At 41.4% G+C, this 18,669-nt stretch overlaps 1 protein-coding gene across 1 annotated transcript in view; it reads left to right on the top strand.

The window, feature by feature from the left end:
- Window positions 1-18,669, top strand: part of EGF (epidermal growth factor) — a gene marked incomplete at both ends in the record, with an annotated part of 89,203 nt that overhangs the window by 48,159 nt on the left and 22,375 nt on the right. Inside the window, 6 exons of the mRNA XM_079776920.1 lie at window positions 249-397; window positions 6,033-6,137; window positions 7,318-7,541; window positions 11,548-11,715; window positions 12,409-12,558; window positions 15,549-15,668. Coding sequence (XP_079633046.1) covers window positions 249-397; window positions 6,033-6,137; window positions 7,318-7,541; window positions 11,548-11,715; window positions 12,409-12,558; window positions 15,549-15,668 — 916 coding nt within the window. The remainder of the gene's footprint in view (window positions 1-248; window positions 398-6,032; window positions 6,138-7,317; window positions 7,542-11,547; window positions 11,716-12,408; window positions 12,559-15,548; window positions 15,669-18,669) is intronic.

Below are 18,669 nucleotides of genomic sequence, written 5' to 3'. Positions count from 1 at the left end.
ATATAAAACTAATGTACTTGGTCTTATAATCCCCATTTTGCCAATGAGGAGACTGAGACTGTGACATTGACTAACTTGCTTAAGTTTGCAAGTATCTGGGAAACAGCTCAGTTGAAGTTCAGTTGCAGGTGTGTCTATGTCCAGAGATACGCTCTCAACAATTCCACTGTATGACACCCAACCCATTTGTATATATTCCATATTTATTTTTTAAAACAAATGAAAATTGTTCACGTTCTCTTTTGTAGGTGTACTTTGCCCATACAGTCCTGAAGTGGATAGAGAGAGCCAATATGGATGGCTCCCAGCGAGAAAGGCTGATTGAGGAAGCAATAGATGCTCCAGAAGGTCTTGCTATAGACTGGATTAACCGGAAACTCTACTGGACAGACAGAGGGTGTGTCCCCTGTTAGCCACGTGAGATAGGAGTCCTGGGAGAGGTGGGATGGCTGGCTTCCTCCTCCACTCTGAACATGGGGAATACTCCTGGGGAGCTGGCTGGGATGGGAGAAGATGTCCCCAGTGCTGTCCATATTCCCTCCACCCTTACCCCCACCCAACAAACGTTCCTCCTTTCCTCAAGATTGGATCTGTATCTGTAAGAGAATTTTGAGGACAAAGAATGTAGCATGTGATTTTGCACTTCAGGCTAGAAATGCAAAACCTGTGTGAATATAGTCCCCAAGCATTCCTTGAGCATCTGCTGTCGATGGGGCGCTCTCCACGCAACACGGGAGAAACAAAGGAGCATGAGGAGTGTTTCATCTTTCCAGTCAGTTCACAGTTTAGCCAGGAGATAAGGCACATGCACACTGGAAACATTAATACAAGTGCTTGGTCTGAGTTTCAGTCCAGGAAATGTCTTAAGGCCACGCATAAACAACTGCCAAATGAGGGGTGTACGCTCCCAGAGGGAGTGCTGGAAGGGGCTTCAGGGACCAACTGGCCCAACCCCCTCATTTTACAAATGGGGACACTGAGGCTCAGAAAGGCTAAGTAACTTATTCAAGGTACACAGCACACAAGTGACAAATCTTGGACTAGGATCCACATGCTGGCTCTCTAGGTGACGTGAGGAGGGAGAGAGAGTTTCATGCAGGAGCTGTGAGGAAAGTCCTTGAGAGATCAGGGAAATGGCCTGCTTTCCCTTCGGTGGAAATCAACAGAGCCAGAGAGAAGCTGTGGTGTTTCTAGCACACTGCTCTTGGGCTACAGGAAGGACTGCTGCACTTGGTGTGTGCGTGTGTGTGCGTGTGTGTGTGTGTGTGTGTGTGTGGCCTGTGTGAGCCCCAGGAATGGTGGGGGTGGGAGGTGGGTGAGGAAGGAAGCGCCTGCATCCCCCTTGCGTACTGTGAGAGCCCACTTCCCTGCTTGGGAGGGAGAGGAAGTTAGCCGCAGGGCACCTCACAGGATGGTGTCAGAGATGCTCTGAGCTAGAAAGATGCTTTCCCAGAGTCACTTAAAGCCATAGAGTGAAATGGTGGCCAACTTGAACACCTGGTACCTAAGCATCGTATTACATTAAAAGAAAGGAGAATTAGCCCTAACCGGTTTGGCTCAGTGGATAGAGTGTCGGCCTGCGGACTCAAGGGACCCAGGTTCGATTCCGGTCAAGGGCATGTACCTTGGTTGCGGGCACATCCCCAGTAGGGGGTGTGCAGGAGGCAGCTGGTCGATGTTTCTCTCTCATCGATGTTTCTAACTCTCTCTCCCTCTCCCTTCTTTTCTGTAAAAAATCAATAAAATACATTAAAAGAAAAAAAAGAAAGGAGAATTAATTAGGGTTTCACATCTATGAAATCAGCAGTCCCGGCATAAAGGGTGAAGTCCCAGGGAACAGGTTTATATGCTTGGGGAGAGGCTTTCTATGCCCCAGAGCAGCTCTTTGGGTCTGGATAGCCCATGGGAAACAAAGGCATTTTTAAAAATGAGCCAGATGTATGATGTGATGCGGCACATCTATATCCAGAGTGGGTCTATTTTCATTCATTCATTCGCTCATTCAACCAGACCTTCATTCTTTTATTCTTTGGAGTGTTTATTAACTGAAATGTTCCAGATACTGCACTAATAACTTCATATCCATGATACCATCGAATCCCCAAAGATTTGTTTTCTAATCCCCAACTTAGACAGGAAAAAAAATGAGAATCAACGAGGTCAAATAACTTTACCAAAGTCAAACAGCCCGCAAGTAGTGGAGCTGGAATTTGAACTCAAGGACAACCACTCACAACGCGTATGCTTTCAATAATCATAGATATGCACTGCCTCCCCCATCAGCGCTGATTAAAATGTGCTCAACCCAGAGTCATAGAACAAATGGAAATCAACTTCAGTTGTAATAATGATAGAAACCATAATAACGGCCTCCTCTGTGTTGAACCTACTTAAAAGGACATTTAAAATGTCAGCTGTGCATAATGACAGAGCTTGTACATGGCTCTTCTCAGAAGAGTAAACGCTGATCAGGACAGCAGATGTCAGCGCCGTCGACCCCTCCCAGGCTGCCAGGTCTCCTCATATTTCCCACCGTTGCCGGCCCCTCTAATTTGAACCGTGTTCGATGAGTAGCACCGCGGGACCCACTGCGGAAGCAATGCCTCAGGACACAGGCACCTATCCTGGGAAGCAGACCTCAGATTCCCTGGTTCACTGGCCTCGGTAATAACAAGCCCTTCTTAAGTCCTCTTTCCTCTGAAGGCAGCTGCTACAAGAAAACCTTTAATTTGTCTGGAAATGAGAGGTTTATAGTTTGAAAACCTTGATATTAGCTAGAAATTGGATTTAAATAACTGAGATTCCAAGCCTGTGATATTAGATTATATGGTAACTCTGAACCAATGAAAGAACCAGAGTGGGTGCTTCTAGTTTACGTTGGCTTACGAAAAGACGGATGCAAATGAACATCTAACAGTAGGAAGGAAGCTAATTGATAATTTCACTGACAATGCTGTTATTTAGCACTAAGGAAGCCTGAGTCCTAAAGTCAATTGCCCAGTAAAAAAGAATCAAGAGGGTGAAAATATACATCTTTTGTTCATTCTTTTGAGATAAAAACTACCACGAGGCAAAAAGAAAATTACTTTCCTAAGGTTCTAGATGGACAACTCTTGCCCTGGAAGGAGTGTGGGTCTTAGGGGACCCCAGTGACAATGGGATCGGTTTGGTAGTGGGTATAAAGGGAAAGATGTCCCACTAGATTAAAGGTAATGCCTGAACTCAGGTGAGCCCAGTGTCCATGCTCGTCTTAGCTTTCTCGTTACCCACACCGGAGTTGGGGATTTGCTTTCTGGCCGAATCAAATAGTAGTGTATCATTGAGTTAACCCCTTAGGGAGCATTGAGATAAATTCCAGCAATCCCGCCTGAGATAGCTCCGGAGTCAGGGTTTCTGTTGGTCTCAATTCTCATCACCGCACTCGTGCTGAAAACAGTCAGAATCTAGAGATGATGCAACAATGAGAGCAGGACTGACAGTCACAAGCGTCTTCAGAATTCCTTCCTTCCCGGCCAGGGGACAGGCACAGTGACAGTGTGGCTGAGGGACCTGGACACATGGAGTTAGAAAATACCTGCCACCCTGCAGTGCCCTTCTGACGACCACTTCATCTGGGAATAAAATTATCTTTTAAAAAAATGATTTCAGAGAGGAAGGGAGAGGAAGAGAGAGAGAGAAACATCAACGATGAGAGAGAATCATTGATCGGCTGCCTCCTGCACACCCCACACTGGGGATCGAGCCCACAACTGGCACATGTGGGCTCGATCCCGGCAACAGCTGTATATTATCAAAAATATTTTCCGATTTGCAGTAGGGAAACAGGGCCGGCAGGCAGCACACCGGAACAAGGTGGTAGGTCCTTACCAGATGTTTGTTGAATGTGTTCAAGATAGTTATACTCCCCAGTTTCAGTGGGGAAACAGGACAGGTGCCCCTGGTGGGAAAGGGGTGCTCCTCTGCCCCCCTCTGCCTGTGGTCTGTCTGCTCCAGAAGCTGCTCAGAAGCCCAGGTTTCCCGCAGGCCAGTGACAGGGTGGGGGTTTGCCAGAGTGGGTTTTAGCATTTGATTCCACCCCCTTTTCTCCATCCTGCTGCCACTGCCCTAACGCCGTCACCATTCTCTCTCGTCCGCCTTGTCCTCTCCATACAAAAGCCACAGCGTTATGACTGTTTCATACTCTTCAGGTCTCCCAGACTTGGCACTCGCTCACGCCCCTGCTTAGGGTGTTCTTTTTTTTTTTAATGTTTACTAATTATTTCTTTTTTTTTTTATTGAGGTATTATATGTGTACATATCTTACCATTACCCCCCCACCCCACACCCATACATGCCCTCACCCCCCAGAGTTTTGCGTCCACTGTTTATGCTTATATGCATGCATACAAGTCCTTCGTTTGATTTCTTATCTCCCCCACCTCTCCCTAACTTTCCCCCTGTAATTTGAAAGTCTGTTTGTTGCTTTACTGTCTCTGTATCTACCTTTTTGTTCATCAGTTTGTAATGTTCTTTATTATCCATAAATGAGTGAGATCATGTGGTATTTTTCTTTCATTGACTGGCTTATTTCACTTAGTATAATATTCTCCAATTCCATCCAGGTTGCTGCAAATGATGAGAATTCCTTCTTTTTTATGGCAGCATAGTATTCCATTGTGTAGATGTACCACAGTTTTCTGATCCAGTCATCTGCTGACGGGCACCTAGGCCGTTTCCAAATCTTAGCTATTGTAAATTGTGCTGCTATGAACATAGGGGTGCATATATCCTTTCTGATTGGTGTTTCTAGTTTCTTCGGATATATTCCCAGGAGTGGGATTACTGGGTCAAATGGGAGTTCCATTTTCAGTTTTTTGAGGAAACTCCATACTGTTCTCCACAGTGGCTGCACCAGTCTGCATTCCCACCAGCAGTGCACGAGGGTTCTAGGGTGTTCTTTTTTTAAAAAAAAATTATATATATATATATAAATACATATAAAAATTATATATATATATATATATATATATATATATATATATATATATATGTATTTCGGAGAGGAAAGGAGAGGAAGAGAGAGATAGAAACATCAGTGATGAGAGAGAACCATTGATCGGCTGCCTCCTGCACCCCCACTACTGGGATGGAGCCCAGAACCCAGGCATGTGCCCTGACTGGGAATCGAACCATGACCTCCTGGTTCCATAGGTCATGGCTCAACCCCTGAGCCACACCAGCCAGGGCAGGGTGTTCTTTGCCTGTCCACTCACCTCCTCTCTCCCTCCCTGCCCTGGCTCTCCCGCTGAACTCTACGCTCTGTAAGGACAGAGACAGGCTGTTGAGTCTCCAGTGTTTAGGCCAATTCCTGATGCGTACAGTAGGTGCTTGCTCAGTAACTGCCTGTTTGATAACCAAGGTTTGTTTGACAGATAAATGGAAACACTAGGAAACAAACATTTTCTTCTCTGCCAGATTCCAAGAGTTATTTTTTAAATGTAAAGTTTAGCAAATAATAATCGTTTAATGCTCTCATTTGTCTAAATATCATGTGGAAGGAAATTAAAGTCAACATAAATCTCCCTTACTGTCCTTGTGCTGGCTGTTTCTGGGTTCTCGGAGCTTTCCTCTCCCTCCTTCCCGGGATCTGTGACCCCGAGGCTGACCCCTTCTCACTGCTGGCTTCCATTGGTTCCTGGAGTGATGGGCAGTTGTGAAGAAGAAGGGATGGCGGGATTTACACTACAGGCCACTGACACGATTCTCTCTTACCTTATCCCTTTCACTGTGCAATTTAATTGCCTGGAATAAATATTGGCATGCTAATGAAAATACCACAAAAAATAGAATTCGTGGGCATTTGGTCCTGATTTGTGTGTGCGTGTGTGTGTGTGTGTGTGTGTGTGTGTGTGTGTCACATGCGTGTGCAGATGCACAATGGGCATAGCTTAGAATGTCAGTCTTTGCATTCAGTAAGCAACAGGGAAAAGGAGTATTTTTGTTGAAAAAGTAAATGTAATGTAACAAGCCCCTTTATGTGACATGCATTTTAGGAAATCTGTCATTGAAGGCAGTGATTTAAGTGGAAAACATCGTGAAATACTCATTAAGGAGGACATCTCTCAGCCACGAGGAATCGCTGTTCACCCAATGGCCAAGTAGGTCCTTGTGAAATCCGGGTGCCTTTCTGGGAGGTCATATTTGAAATGAAATGCTAACATCCAAAATCTGTCTTCAGTGGGTCAGTGGAATCGGAAACCAAGAAAATCCACTAGATTTGGCCACATCTTCAGAAATGATGTGGCTACCATGATATCCTAATTTTTAAGTCTTTTCATTTTCTATTTTTTACATAAATATTTTATTCTTTAAATACCCTTTCATTTGAATCAAATTCAATTTTTTAAAAGAAATGGGTGTAATTCAGTAATCAATCAGACATAAGCCCATTACACTGCTTTCTTTAAAAAGCTACATTATTGTTTTCTTGAACAGAAGATGACATTTAGATTGTATGACTTATTAATTCTATTTAGAAAACTCATAAGATGAGTTCAAATGATGGGTCATTCCTAGATTTAGATAAGAGGAAATAGAAATCATGAAAGATTAGAAGATTCTATGTTGTTAATTATGAATTAGCGAAAAATGTTGGCTTAGGTTCAGGGAAGTAAGGAGAATCACCAATTCCTCCTTAGATTTTCAAAAACAAGGATAAGAACCAACTCTTTTATTTATGATGGTCTATCGGAAAGACAATATTGGTAATAATTGATCATTGATTTGAAGCCAGCCACATGATCAAAAGAGTGACAATATAACCATCTCTAAAGATATGGACCTCAAAAAATGTCCCTCAGCACAGTTATACAATGTGATAAAATTAACCAGGTTAACTGAGTACATAGCATAAAACTGGATAGTAGATAAACATGCTCTTCTCTTAAGGCTGTGATTTTGCATATACAGTCAGTTTACATATGCATAGCAGAAGGACAAGCTAGCAAGTTTCAGTGCCTTTAGTAGCATGAAACGCTAATTTAAGAATATGCACTTGAACACACTTTCAATTATTAATATTCTGCAGTTTTAAAAATTAATAATTCCTTTTTTATCTAATGACCTAAGCCTTAATTCAACATTTCCTGTCCAAGATGCTCTACATAGAAAAGATAAGTTTTTGCTTTTGAAAAAATGATTCGTCCAACATAGTGCTATACTTACTTCTTCTATAGTCTTTAGTTTATTCTAAAGTAATTTACTCGATGTTCCCAATGATGAAAGAATAGGAGAATTTTTTGTGCAAATTTTATTTATTGTATGCTTTCTTGATTAAAGGAGATTATTCTGGACTGATATGGGGATTAATCCACGAATTGAGAGTTCTTCCCTTCAAGGCATTGGCCGGCTGGTTATTGCTAGCTCTGAGCTCGTCTGGCCAAGTGGAATAACGATTGATTTCTTAACTGACAAGTTGTATTGGTGCGATGCCAAGCAGTCTGTGATTGAAATGGCCAATCTGGATGGTTCAAACCGCCAAAGACTTGCCCAGAACGATGTAGGTGAGGCTTTGGGCTGGGTGATTTCTTCATCTTGACTGAGAGCTGATGAGTGTTAAATACAAAATGTGTTTATACACACATGCACGTGCATACACCACATTTTAAACCATATGATGAGAAAGAGATAGAGACAGGCTGACAGACTTCTCTGGAGATTACCTGAACATTGGAATATTGAATAAAAATAGTGATGTGCAGTCATTTCTCTTTGTCAAGATTTCCAAAAATCAGAATGAAAACATTAAAAATTTTAAAACTTTTTAAAGAATAAGAACTTGATTCATCTGTTATCATTTCTTTTGTTTTAGAAAATGTCATTTTCAGCACAGAGATAATATCCTCTTCAGAGATTAATGAATATCTATTGATAACATGTGCAAAGGCTAATATAGTTTTGCCCCCTATTATAGTTCCAGACCTTACATGGGTTAGCATGTATTTTCTTAAACATCTTTAAACTGTAGTTATGATAACTGTTAAAGGAGAAGTTCAAATGGCTATGAGATTCATAGAGAAATTCACTTAGACTCAGGGAGACAGCATTTGAAGCAGGCCATGTGGGAAATAGATGATGATAAAACTTGATCATTTGAAATAGAGCTGCAGAGATTATTTTTTTGTATGTTAGTATTGCCAAGATATGTTGATGAACTTAATTTTGAATGTACTAGGGAGTCATTGCATATACTTGACCAGGAAATGAATATGAGATTGGTATTTCAGGATAACCACTTAAGTAACAGTATAAGAGTTGGAAATTTGGAGAGAAGGAAATCAGTCAGGAGACTACAAAAGTTGTCCAGACAACAGCTAATGAAGAATATTACCATAATAACAGGAAAAAGGAGGACCATTGAAAAATCACTATAAAGAAAAAAATTGAGATTTACTAACAGATTGGATATAGAAATGAGGGTCAGAGGGGTGTTAAAGATGCTTCAGAGGTTTACAAAATGGTTGGTTGGAAGATAAAAACACATGGTTTCTTTTTAAAGAAACAAGCTAACAAACTAATAATCTGTATAAGATATTTATTTTGCCCATTCTCTTTGGTTTTAGAGGTAATGAATTTCTAGATTTGTGGTATATGTTACAGAGATCAAGATAAATAAAACTGAATGTTACACACTTCTATGTTTCTCTAAAAATTAGAGATGCTTCAAATAAATGATAAGCTTGTGCACAATTATAGGCTTTATTCATCCATGCATTTAACAGATGTTTATTAAAGCAGATACACAGTGGAGATTTAAACTTTGTTCCTGTGAAGTCATGGGTCTAGAGGCGGAGACTTATTTAAAAAATGCATCTCCCAAAAAAATGTGAAATTTTAGCTTTGATATATGAGGGTACTAAGTGATTTGAAAATTTCTAACCAGACTACAAAGACACAATGTTCTAAACCAAAAATCATAGCCAAAATTTTAAAAAATAATTTATATTTTTACTCTAATCTGTGACTAATGCCACTTCCTATTAAAGGTCATTATCAAATAATTGGACATTAAGATGTCTAAATAGCTATTCCCATCACTACAGTGCCATCTACAGGTATGTAAGTGGTGGCTTCTCAAGGGTCAGTTCAGGGTTGTTTTTCTTTAATTGAATTTATTGGGGTGACATTGGTTCACAAAACCATACAGATTTCAAATGTACAACTCAACAAAACATCTGCACACTGCATTGTGCGCCCATCGCCACAAGCAAAGTCTCTTCCAGTCATCATTCCCCCACCTTTGCCCAGTTCCAACTCCCCTCCACCCAGCCTCCTTCCCTCTGGCTAACACCACCACACTGGATTTTTAATGTAAAGATTGAAAGAATTTATTCTTAATTTTAAATGCAACAGTGGCTCTTCCATAAGTCTGGTAGGGGTATTTGTTGAAAAACTATAGTTAATTCTGACACATGCTACAACATGGATCAACCCAGAGGACATCAAGCTAAGTGAAATAAGCCAATCACAAAAAAAAACAGTATTGTATTATTCCACTTATTTGAAGTATCTATAATAATCAAATCCATAGAAACAGAAGGTAGAATGGTCTTTGTCAGGGACTAGGGGGAGGGAGAAATGAGAAGTTGTTGATTAATAGGTATAGAGTTTTAGTTTTACAAGGTAAAAAGTTTCTGGAATTTGGTTGCCCAATAATGTGAATGAACTTAATTTATTAACATTGCTGAACTATGCACAGGCTAAGATGGTAAATATCATGTTCTTTTACCCAAATAAAAAACCTGATAGCTATATAAAAAATTCCCTTGCTGCATTTATGGCTTTAATTTAGGACAATGGGCTAGAGACTAAAATGAATCTTTAAGGCTCATTGCCACCAAGACAAGTCATTTGCATTTGCTGCCAGGAGAGGGAGACATTCATTCTAATACCCCAAGTCCATCGCTCATCTGCAAAGACTGGCCTGGGGAATGTGAGTGATGTGAGTAAAGCTTCCAAACTCGGGCCTCCTTAGCTTTACTCTCTAATTACTTGAGATGGTTTATTACAACACTAGAGGCCCAGTGCACAAAATTGGTGCACGGGGTTGGGGGCCTCCCCTCAGCCCATCCTACACCCTCTCTAATCCGGGACCCCTCAAGGGATGTCCGACTGCCGGTTTAGGCCTGATCCCCAGGACATCCCTCTCACAATCCTGGACCTCTGGCTCCTAATCACTCACCTGCCTGCCTGCCTGGTTGCCCCTAATGGCCCTCCCTGCCGGCCTGATTGCCCCTCACTCCCTCTGTGTGCCAGCCTGATTGCCCCTAACTGCCTCCCATGCTGGCCTGGTCGCCCCTAACTTCCCCTCCTAACTGCCCTCCCCCCACTGTCCTGGTCGTCCCAACTGCCCCCCACACCCCACCCGCCGGCCTGCTGTTCAGTCATTTGGTCATCCCTCACTAATCCCTCCCCCCCCCCCCCCCCCCCTTGCTGGCCTGGTTGCCCCACACAGCCTGCTTGTTCAGTCGTTTGGTCATCCCTTACTAACCCCCCAGCCGGGCTGGTCATAGGCAGCCATCTTTGAGGGCATGAGGGTTAATTTGCATATTACCTCTTCATTATATAGGATTTCCCTGCTTACTAAATACTGGAACATCTTATCAGAGCAATTTCAGCAGCAGAGAGAGATGGGTTTAGTTGAGATGGTGTTAGAAGGGCTCCCCTAGGGTTGATAGCCATGAAAATGGAGGCAGCAGATAATAAATGACTTTTAAAAAAGACACGACTTAAAATGGAAGGAAAGAGACAAAAAGAAGCTAGGGGCGAGGTCAAGGGGGATGAGGAAATTAAAATGGAAGAGACCTGAAGATATTCATCAGTTACAGGAAAGAAGCTAATAGAGTGAAGAGAATGAAGATGTAAACAAAATGGGTAATTGACTAAACAAGGACCTAGAGAAGGCTCGACAGAGGATTACACCAGGAGCACAGGGCAGTGGATTAATATTAGATAAGAAGTGAGATAGATAAGAGGCAAGATAGGAAAGCCTGTTGTTCAGTTACCTTAAATTTTTAAATATCCTTACAACCACCTGTGAATTAGTGTACTACTTATTACTGCCATTCAAATGACAAGGGACTGAAGGCAAAGAGGGGTAAGATAACTTATTCAAGTTTATGAATACTGACAATCACTGAACACCAAGTTCCCGCCTGGCCTCCGTCCTCTGGGTGCAATTACAGGGTGGGCAAAAGTAGGTCTAAAGTTGTTCATACGGAAAATAATACAACAACTAATAGATAATAATACAAGAATAAACTCTGTGTTTTGCATACCTATAACTGTAAACCTACTTTTGTGCCACCCTGTATGCCAATGAGCCCTTATTCTCCAGTTCTCCAAACGCTTGGTGGCCATGGGCTCTGCTAGGACTTCATACCACCAGGCTCCCATTCGAAGATGAGGTAGGGTTAAGGGTAGGAATCGTGTGAATGTTTCAAGCCTTGTTCTTTTAAAAATATTCATGGCAAAGACAAGACGTGTGTAATGCGTTGGGACTGCTTCCAGGTCACCCGTTTGCTGTGGCTGTGTTTGAGGATCACGTGTGGCTCTCTGACTGGACCGTGCCATCGGTAATGAGGGTGAACAAGAGGACTGGCAAAAATAGGGTACGTCTCCGAGGCAGCATGCTGAAGCCCTCATCACTGGTTGTAGTTCATCCATTGGCAAAACCAGGTACACTGGACATGTTACACAGTCTTTCTTTGGCTGGAATCTGCAACTATTTTAATTGTTTGATGGCAGGGGAGGAGGGGGGATGTTGCAATTCTCACTAATCCAGGTCAAGGTTAAGATTTCCCGAGGTTTGGATTTTGTTTAAACTAAGACAGCCTGGTAGTGAATTTGGGCTTTATTCTTTCAATCTCGTTTCCCCCGCTCCTAGACAGCTTTTACCTATCTTGTCTTTTTAAAAGATTCTCGGGTTAAAGGCACCGAGGATGAGGGTGGGGGAGGGACAATTTAGCCACCTGCAGTGGAAGCTTCTGTCTACACGGGGGCCTTTCCCCACGCCCTGAGAGTGCCAGGGAGTGAGCAGATAGAAAAGGCACCTAGTGTCCTACAGTAACTCTTCTTTCTGAGCTGCCCTGTGTCCCTTTGACTAGATCATGGGGCAGGAAATAGGAATATCGTCTTCCTAAAGAGCTTCTCAGACGACCGTACTGGTTAAACTCAGTAAGTTACTCATAAGGTAATAACATTTTGAGCTAAACTGAGCTCCTTATAGGAGCGCTTCTGAAACAGCTCTTGCCACAGGCTCCATTTAGATACACCGAGTTTCTCTGCCCCTAAACTGTACACTGTGACTTGTATCAACGTGGCCTTTTGATCTCCAAGCCCATCCGTGAATGCAGCTCTTTTCCCCGCTAGGAGCGGATCCCTGCTTATTCCAAAATGGAGGCTGCGAACATATTTGCAAAGAGACGTTTGGAATTGCTCAGTGTTCATGTCGTGAAGGTTTTGTGAAAGCCCCAGGTGGGAAAAAGTGTCTGGCTCTAACTGATCATCAGATATCGGCAGGTAATGTAATAAATTATGTGCTAAATCATCCTACCTGGGCTCAGGGATACAGTTCTGTTCTACACTAAACCCTATGCTTTTGCTGATTTTTAGTATTTTCTATAAGTAAAAGCCCCTCTGCTTTCAGGGAGGCCAAGTGTTTTTTGTTTTTTGTTTTTCTTCCTCTGATGAGTCTGGGCTTCTTATTAAAGACTAAATTGAATTGATCTCCTCTTGTTGTAAACTTAGTGAACAAAAGATAATATTCAAAGTCCAATCCTCCAACCCCCTCTTTATGGCGGAGTAGCCCAACTTTAGAAATAAATGCCAGTATTTTACCACCTCAGTTAATGTTCAGAGATATTTTGTTTAGAAGTTTTATGGCCTCAATGTTGGACGTGACCCCCCTGCCACATGACTGGTGTTAGGATAGAAGTCAAAGTCTTTTCTAATAAATAATATTTCCTCAAGCAAGTATGAGGAATCCAACCTGAGAAGGCTGTAATAACGTTTTTAAAAAACTAACTATGACTTTGACGAAGAGGAAGGAAGAGCGGGTCCAGTGTGATGTGTCAGTAGTCCTGACTTCCTTTTCTTGAATGTACATCTAATCAATTTTAGTATATTTGGATATATCTCTTGATATCTTTATACGAAAGAGAATTTACATTTTATTTAAAATATTTTTTTAAACCGTATATTCATCTTAAAGGCATGGTGTAAGGTAGATGACAGATTGACAGCAAATAAATGGATCAATCTATCCATGAACCAGAATTAGATATTTTGGATTTTCAGAACTTTCTATTTATTGTTGTCTTAGGACTACAGTTCTCAATATTTTTAGTTTCAAGTGCCCTTTATATTCTTAAAACTGACTGAGAACTGCAAAGAGTTTTTGTTTATGTAAGTTATATCTATCCATATTTATATTAGAAATTAAAACTAAAAGATTCTAAAAATATTTTTATTAAAATTATACTAATACTCCATTGTATATGACTATAACATATTTTAAGGAAATAAATGAAATAATTATGTATTTTTTATAATTATATAAATTAATATATAGAGGAAGGGAGAGGGAGAGAGAGATAGAAACATCAATGATGGGAGAGAATCATTGATCAGCTGCCTCCTGCATGCCCCCAACTGGAGATCGAGCCTGCAATCCAGTCATGTGCCCTGACCGGGAATCACACTGTGACCTCCTGGTTCATAAGTCAGCGCTGAACCACTGATCCACACCAGCTGAGCTGAAATAATTATATTTTTCCAAACAGAAAAATGTAGTAAGAAGAATGGCATTGGTTTTCCTTTATATTGTTAGTATCTGGCTTAGTGGAGGGCAGCTGGATTCTCACATCTGCTTGTAGGTTAAGTCTGTTGCTGTGTTGTTTTGGTTGAAGCACATGAAGAAAATTTGGCCTCACAGAGACATAGAGTTAGAAAAGGGGGAATACTTAGCTTGTATTACAGATGCCCTTTTTTGTATTTTTTATTTGATACTATGTCAGAACTATACAGTTGGTAGTTTCTTAGAGTTTAGTTGCAATGTGGAATCTGAAACCATATCAATGAACTTCTTTGCCTTCTGACACATTAAAATCCAGGGGTCTATTTTGTGCTTTGAGTGGCTCTTTTACCTTGCATGACTTATTAGCATCATGTTTTGGTCATTTGAAAATGTTGTTGAGTTATGCAGGTCTTCCAATTGTTACATTCATATACAAAAATAAAATTAATTATTATCATCAAACTCATCAGAAAAGTCTGAGTATCGGGATTTTTGTCAAGCTCATGGCAGATGAAAACATTTTCTACAATTTTACTTTCCACTTGAAAGCTCAAATTTTATTATTGGCAACAAGTACTGTGAGTTGTTTCCCTTGAAGTGACAGGCTCACTTCATTCATTTTTCAAAAAACGCTTGCCAAACCTCTAAGTGTTAAAAACATAGTTTATCAGTCATTCTTTCGAGTGAAAATTATGCTCAGTGAAAAAAGAGGCTAGTTTCAACTTGCACCTCAAAGAGCACACAAGTGATTTTCCTTCTGACAACCATCATAATTCAGTATTTTCAAAAATAACAGAATGTTTTATGTGTACTTCCCTTTTCATTAACCAGAATATTAAAGAGCCAAATATTCAATGGTTGAGATGTTTAAAAATTAATAATTCTTACTCTTTATTATGGATCTTCTTAAGTGAAAGTGGAGTGTGTGTGTGTGTGTGTGTGTGTGTGTGTGTGTGTGAGTGTATGTGGCAGTGAAGAACATGAACACTAGTAGAGTTTGATGCCATGGCCTTGATTCTTGCTAAGGCACTGAATTCCACACATCATTACTTTTGCCCATCAATATCCATGGAGACAGTGAAAAAAGACAGAAAACATCAATGTTACTTGCCTTTTATAAAAATAGTTTGACCTTATGGACTCCATGCAATGGAACCCCAGGGATCCATGCACCATACTGAGAGAGCGTATTTGGTGTTTTAGGGGATCCAGTTTTCCATGTCTGGGAGGTTGCATAGGTCCTATGCCTATATTATATGGCTTATTTATGCTCCTCCGCATTCCTACATAAAAAATCAGGCAAAAATAAGTCTTGGAACAGCCTAAAGAAGGAGTGTGTATGGAAGTCAGGTTGGGGAGATCAGATCACTAATTTTCCCTTGTAATGACAGTCTATGATTATGGGCTGAGTATATTTATAAGGATTGTAGTATTTCACTCTTATTGGGTTTTTTTGCCAATACCTAAAAATGTCCTGCCTTTCACCCCCACTGCCTCCCTTTCCTCAACCATCAGTTGCATGGAGTAAAGCTGGGATGGTGGGTATAGCAGGTGAGGTTTTCTAAGTCACCAAGACCCTGATAGTTTCCTTGAATGCTCTTACTGTGAGAATGAATCTGAATTCACACCCAACAAAGAGCCATAAATATAAATGAAATACCACTTTTCTTGAATCATAAAAGATAAATTAATTATATCTGTTGACCTCCAATAGGTAGCAACGCAGATCTAAGTAATCAAGTAATGCCATCGGACATCTTATCCAGCAGTCGAGGGTTTGGAGATAACATTACAGAATCTCAACAAATGCTGGTGGCTGAAATCATGGTGTCAGGTATGAATAATGAATCCTCCAGTACAGCTTTGGTCCCAACAATTTCCATCCTACCAATTAAAATTCTGAATTATCTCTCTAACTTAATGTTGGCTAAGTCTACACAAAAGTAGTGAAGCCCAACTTTGGACTCCAACTTTGGAACTTCTCTTCTGAACCATGTGCCGGAGGAGGATGGCCCCATATTACACTGGACAAGAACTCTACTCATTGAGACTCCGCACTGAACCTTCTTGGAAGAAATCTAACTTGGAAACAAGGGTGAAAAATAAGACAGAACAGATTTGAATGTATCCCCCCACACTTCATATTTTTGGTATTTGGCCCATCTAGCTGTACTTCCATTAGTGTGAAAATAGGTAGTAATTGATAAGAAAATATAGGTTGTTTGCTTCAGCTGCTCCAGAAAGTCCACAAATAGCAACTGTTAGAATTTTCCTTCTATATGGCACATTTATCACCAAATTGCTAAGTTATTTGTTCAGTATTTAACAACTTTAGGGAACATAATTCTTTTATATTCTGTAATCACTCATGAGACCAATGCTTTTCAAATTGGATTTAGCTCAGCCCTCGGTCTTCTGCAAACCCCACACCTTCTTACTCTAGGTCTCTGCCCTTCAATCAGTGCAGCTGAGTAAGATTTTAACAGTGTCTGTGACTAAAAATATGTTTGGAAACTCCACAGTAGGACATTACATACACTTAACAAAGTGCTCATCCAACTTTTATGATCTGCAGACTAATTTGTCAATATATGTCTTACCCCTCCTCATAAGAATTTATCAGTGTGATCCTATATGATAAAAGCCTAGTATGCTAAGTGTCCAGTTGACTGTTTGGCCGTTCAACCAATCAAAGCGTAATATGCTAATGATATGCTAAGGCCACTCAACTGCTCACTATGACATGTACTGACCACCAGGGGGCAGACGCTCCAACCGGTACATTAGCTTGCTGCTGGGGTCCAGCTGATTGGGACTAAACGAGATGGGCCGGACATGCCCTGGAGCCCTCCTGTGGTCCCTCCCCGGCTGGCTAACCTCCTGTGTCTCTCCCCAGCCCCAATCATGTACTGGTGGGGTCCCTTGGCCTGGCCTGCACCCTCTCACAATCTGGGACCCCTCGGGGGATGTCAGAGAGCTGGTTTCTGCCCAATCCCGCAGGCCAGGCCTAGGGACCCCACTGGGTGCACGAATTTGTGTACCAGGCCTTTAGTTTTTTAATAAAATACAAGGAGGTGAAATTTTCAGCAATGATCCTATATAATAAAAGGGTAATATGCAAATTGACCCTAATGGTGGAATGACAGGTGGCTATGATGCGCACTGACCACCAGGGGGCAGATGTTCAACGCAGGAGCTGCCCCCTGGTGGTCAATGCGCTTCCACAGGGGGAGCGCCACTCAGCCAGAAGCTGGCTCATGGCTGGCCAGCGCAGCAGCGGTGGCGGGAGCCTCTCCCACCTCCGGGGCAGCACTAAGGATGTCCGACTAATGGCTGAGGCTGGCTCCTCAAAGGGAGCTGGCCTAAGCCGTTAGTCGGACATCCCCCGAGGGTTCCCAGGCTGCCAGAGGGATGTCTGACTGCCAGCTTAGGCCCAATCCCCCAGGGAGCAGGCCTAAGCCGGCAGGTGGACATCCCCCAAGAGATCCTGGACTCTGAGAGGGGGCAGGCCGGGCTGAGGGACCCCCTCAAATGCACGAATTTTCGTGCACCAGGCCTCTAGTAATTTATATGGAGCTTTAGAGTTTACCAGATACTTCATCCTCCAATTTGATACTTATCACAGCACATCATCTTACAGATTTAAAAACTGAGACTAAGATATTTGAAGTTAGTGACTTGACCAAAGATTTTAAAAAATTATGACCAAATAATTAATTCATGTCAAGAAAATGAGAACTGGAAAACATTGTCGCATTAGGAATATTATTCATTTAACAACTATTTATTTGTCATACATCATGCTAAGTGCTGGGGATGCCGTGATGAGATAAATATAGCCCCAGTCTCCAAGGTCATAGTCTGATGTGGAGACAAGCAATGTGATGGAATAAAACAATATAAATATGAGCAGTATAGAGAAACTTTCAAAGTCACTTGGGATCCCTAGAGATTCATAGAGTATATTTTGAAAGACTAATGTTTGGGGGACTCAAAGACCAAGATAAATGACAGTAATTTAAGCACATGGGTGAGATGGAAGAGTGATGAAATGGCCGAAAATTTGGAATGTATATATCAGGGGTCCTCAAACTTTTTAAACAGGGGGCCAGTTCACTGTCCCTCAGACCATTGGAGGGCCGGACTATAGTTTAAAAAAAACTATGAACAAATTCCTATGCACACTGCACATATCTTATTTTGAAGTAAAAAAACAAAACAGCAAAAACACCCGCATGTGGCCCGCGGGCCGTAGTTTGAGGATGCCTGGTATATATCATAGGCTGTGTTTGGCTTAATATCTGGAAACATACTCTGCCTTATGTAGAATAGATGGAATTGATTGTCTTGGTTAAAATGACCTAATCTTTTCATACCTGGATTGTGTTCTATTTTGTCTTTGCTTATAAAGTTGTAGTTCTACCTGTGTTAGGCTAAAGGGTCTTATTTATGAGTGAGATTTCATTTCAAAAAAGTGTCTATACTAAAAAGAGCTTGAAAACTCTATGTTGGATTTTAGGTCAATATATTCTTATTCCCCAAAGACACACATTGATTTGTAGCAAGTAGATCTGTGTATAATATGACAAAGAGTCTCAATCATAAAAATTTCATTGTCAAATCTACTAAAATTATGAATTATTCTAGTTCATGAATAAAATTTAAAATTTGTAATGTGGCCTGTTGGGCCTTAGATGAGCTAGCCCTCACACACTTCACCAACCGAGATGTGTGCCCTTCTGTCCTCGGCTTCCTGTGGCTGCTTCAGTCATCCTGGTCTTACCTGTAACACGCAGGCGCTGTGTTCTTGGCCCACGGTGCTCTTTCTAATCCTT

This window comes from Cnephaeus nilssonii (assembly GCF_951640355.1).
Source record: "Cnephaeus nilssonii genome assembly, chromosome: 1".
Taxonomy (NCBI): Eukaryota; Metazoa; Chordata; class Mammalia; order Chiroptera; family Vespertilionidae; genus Cnephaeus; species Cnephaeus nilssonii.
Note: the sequence above shows the minus strand (reverse complement) of the source record. Positions and strands in the feature narration are given on the sequence as shown.